General features: G+C 34.8%; 1 protein-coding gene across 3 annotated transcripts in view; it reads left to right on the plus strand.

Moving 5' to 3' along the window:
- The first annotated feature begins 912 nt into the window (after positions 1-912).
- LOC106462660 (src kinase-associated phosphoprotein 2-A-like) overlaps positions 913-4,293 on the plus strand; it is a 44,814-nt gene continuing 41,433 nt past the window's right edge. For 2 of the 3 annotated variants that reach the window (XR_002611326.1, XM_022389980.1), the window contains exon 1: positions 913-1,355. Coding sequence is in view for 2 of the 3 variants with exons in the window: in XM_022389980.1 (XP_022245688.1) it covers positions 1,344-1,355 (12 nt within the window). In the remaining variant the exon portion in view is untranslated. The remainder of the gene's footprint in view (positions 1,356-4,293) is intronic. The other variant, XM_013922604.2, reaches the window with a different exon arrangement.

Genomic DNA, 4,293 nt, shown 5'->3' on the forward strand with positions numbered 1-4,293 from the left:
CTTCCGCTGTCGTAACAGTATATTTTTATAGAATATGAAAGTGTAATTAATAGTGATAGTGTAAGTTTTAGATTTTACTTAGAAATCTACATTTTGTGATAAAAATAATGCTCGGTTTTTAACTCTGAAGTTGCTTTGTGATATAAAAAAAGTACAGTCTAACTTCCCTTTTCTTGTTGGTTTATGTAATTCTAATACAATCTAGTTAATGTCATATAAACTATCTTTGTTTTAATGAAATAACTACAATTTCTAAATCAAAGCTTGCGTCGCAGAATAGCCTAAACAGCTTCAGTATTTTGCAACAATATTCTACACTCCTTGAAATATTATTGGATAAGCTTGAGTTTTGTTTTGGATTATTTGCGATTTTTTTACTCGAATAAATAAATGGATCAATTAAAAATATAAAGTGTTCAGCAACATTTATGTTTTCAGGATATTAGTTCAGCTGTACGATATGATGACTTAGAATGGTACATGATATCTGTTATAATTTGTAAGCATATGAGAATGAAAACGAATAAGTAAAAAATGACTGGCACAATAAGTAGGCGCTTGATTTCTATTAACGAGATTTACTTATATATCCAACTGTGTGTGTTTCCACCAACATAGTTTCTACGTGATTTTGAATATTTTGTGATTCGGAAAAAAATATAACCATAGTCTAATTAATATTTCTTTGATATTTCAAAATATGATTCAAAATACCTTTATATTCAAAACATTTAATTAGGTACGAAAAGCAGGACAAGCAGTTTAATAAAACTTTTCCAGCAACTATCTACGTCACAAGCTCTGAACGGTAAGCGACACACACATGCAACACGGCGCTTACTTACAGAACGTGCACCCCTCCGCAGCTAAATGTCTACAGCCCCCTATTCCACACACACACACACACACACACATTGGTTGACTAATATCCTTTTTCCTCTGCCGGCTAGCTTCCGTTGTTACTGATGGTAACCTGGATGGTGTGTTATATCTTACTGTTTCCTGTGTTCTGCCCAGGACAAAATCTGTTTGTTTCTTTAACTATGACCCATTTATTGCTGTAAAAAAGCTTGTTTCTTTTAAACAGAAGACTTACGTTGTACTGGAATTCCCGATCAATATTATTAAGCGATATCTTTAAACTGAACGATGTGCAGCAGTGTTCCAAGCTACGTTACGGTAATCTGGACTGTCATCTCATAGAGGACTACATCTAGCCTAATGTTACGTAACCAGCTATGTATGAAGTGCTATGTAAACACAACTGGCTGTCTTCATAAATCGTACAGTTTAGTGAATTTGTGACATAGCATGCTGCGTATTAGAAAACATAATAATTTGCCATGCAGAAAACAGTGAGTATAGCTTGTTTTTTTCTTGTGTATTTATGTTGTAATATGTGTGTATATATATTTATACACACACGTACATATATATATGCGTGTGTGTGTGTGTATATAAATAAAACTTACATATAGTTATTGCATTATGATGTATTTCTAATTGAAATCTGTTAAAAAGAATGATTTGGCAGATTTAATTTAAACACGCTCTTTAAATGTATACGTGCCACGTGGTAACTAGTATAGAAATTCTAATGTAGGTGATCCGGTTCGATTCACATTTTTTTAACACTCTATACACCTGCGTAAAGTATTAATCCTACACCCACAGTGAAGTTTTATTTGACACGTCAAATTCTGCATCAAGACAGAACGATAAGCTTAAAACTATGAACTGTACTAATGAATCAGGTGACCGATGTCATTTCTTTCCGACAAGGGTTATGCCGTCGTGTTGCCATAGTAACACTGTGAGGGCGCTTTTTATTTTTTTTAATTTTTTTACTAACTACCATATCTGCATTAAAGCAGTTGAAACCATATTGATGTTAGGGTGGTTTGATGAACCCGATAAGTAACATAGTGGCAGACAACCTACACTTTTGCATAAATGTATAGAGAAATCACAGTTTACTTTCAACTAGCCGTCACGTGATTTTTAAGAGGTAATTTATCTAACCTACGCAAAAATCTAGATCTCTTGAGATCGTTGTGACGTAACACTGAAAACAACTGTTAACTGTGCATGTAAGTTCATTGTGCATTTTACTTTTAAGCGTAATGACTACTTTTCACACACTTTTAGTTCTCTAACATATTTATTATTTATGGTGTATACGTGGAACAAACGTAAGTAATATTAAATTCCGCTGAGAGCAACCTTTGTACTGAAGATGAAACTAAAGATTAAGTTGGTAATCAGTATATACTTTTCTTAGATTCTTTCTTATAACGAAATAAACACACCATTTATCTCTTTTACTTAATAACTTTATTGTAATTCTAAACAATAGCTGGGAATTTCGAAACACGATTTTATTTTTTAATTAATTAAGTATATCCGTTGTTTAAATTTATATGTCTGTTTCAAGTTGAACCAGTGATAGACTCAAAGATGGACGCCGTCTGCTCACTATATTTAAGGAAATGCAAATTTTCATACTCTTATTTGCACTATCTGCCTTGAACAGTAGTTTTAGAGGGTTTGAATTTAATTTTCTTATACAGTCAACCAACAATTTTCTGTAGGAGTCTAACAGATAATAGATTTCCTTTACATGCAGAAAACTTATGATAATTTAAAATTTAACACTAAAAACAAAACAGGAAATCTTTTCCCCAGAAATTGGATTCAGTCAACCGGAAATAAGTCTTGATTTTGCCGTTAAATTAATAGATTGACTTATCGCGGATATAAAACACGCGCGAAGATGTGGAATTGTAACAAAGGAAATCTGGAAGTAGTTACGACGAGGAGTGTTTGGAGAGACAGAAGTCTTCATATATAAAAAGAACATTTATGTTTTGTAACCTTCGTAGAGATGTTTTTTTTTATCAGGTTTTACAGATATGTTTATTACCTCCACCACAGAAGGTGAACGGAGGTTGTTTTCACCCTGTGTGTGTGTTTGTGAGCAAGATTTTTCAAAAACGGCTGAAAGGATTTGGACGAAAGTTGATATACATTTGAACTACGCCACAACTTAGAAGTTAGTTTTTGGAAGGTCAAGGTCACGGGAAGGTCACGAAAATCCAAATTGTTAACTTCAGGGCCAATTTTTCATACTATTTTTGCTCAATAACTCAGTCGAAAATGATCGGATTTTGATGAACCTTGGTGGAGAAATGTAGAATATTGATACGTCTGTGTTCGTTTGTTAATTTTCCGTAGAAATTCTTTCCGAGAAACTTCTGCGATACATGTCCTTTCTTAAATAAAACTAGTTTATTCTTTCTCAATTCAACTTTGCAATACACAGAATTTCCACAGTCACTTTAACTTAAACACACGCTATAATTCACAACGATTCACGCAATTTACTTACGGTGCCTACCGCCCGCTTGACTCGATTGTCCGTGTCTATATCTTCAATCTCTCTATCTGAAATTATCTTGCCGTCACTTTATTTGCCGGCTTATATACTATAAAAGCGCACATCTAGATTGCACTCGCCTCTTCGTAAATCTTCTAGATACTCATCACGTGTTACCAGCGTCACGTGACTTTCGCTGTTGTAAGACTGCCCCTTCCTTAGTATTGTTCGTCGCGACCAATAGCCACTTAAATGAAACCAATAGGTCATTAACAATAACTTAATTAAATGTACAGAATTTACAAACACTACAAACAGAAAATTAAAATTCAACAAAGTCTCTTAATTTTACGGGATGTATCTTCTTCCATACTTGTCTCCATCTCGTTGGCTTCACGTGAGGTTCATCTGCTCCATTGGGAATTGTCCTATTATCGGTAATAGTCACATCAGTGGTAGTAACTTCATTAAGGGCTTCACTGTTTCCCTTCTCAAAACCGGGTAGAATTTGTTCTTCGACAGTGGCTTTTTCAGGTGACACGTCTTCCGCTGCATCGTCTGTTTCGTTGTTCACTTCGTTCGAACTGAAATGTCCTGGATCGTGATAATGTCAAAGCTTGTTGGCATGCACCACCTTTGGCTTGCCTCGCTGACCACATTTTAGTCGGAAAGTCACGTCTGAGAGATGATCCACTATGTCATATGGCCATTCCCATGGTGAAGACAACTTAGGAGACTTCCCTTTTGTCTTCCTGGGATTATACAACCACACCTTGTCTCCTGGTACAAAGCTGACTTCAGCAGATCTCTTAACATAACATAGCTTCATGGAATCAGCAGACGTTTTCAAGTTTAAACGCACTTGATGACGAATATCTTCCATCCTTTCAGAAAACACTTTTACAAACTCTGACACA

The sequence above is a fragment of the Limulus polyphemus genome, unplaced genomic scaffold (assembly GCF_000517525.1).
Source record: "Limulus polyphemus unplaced genomic scaffold, Limulus_polyphemus-2.1.2 Scaffold1218, whole genome shotgun sequence".
Taxonomy (NCBI): domain Eukaryota; kingdom Metazoa; phylum Arthropoda; class Merostomata; order Xiphosura; family Limulidae; genus Limulus; species Limulus polyphemus.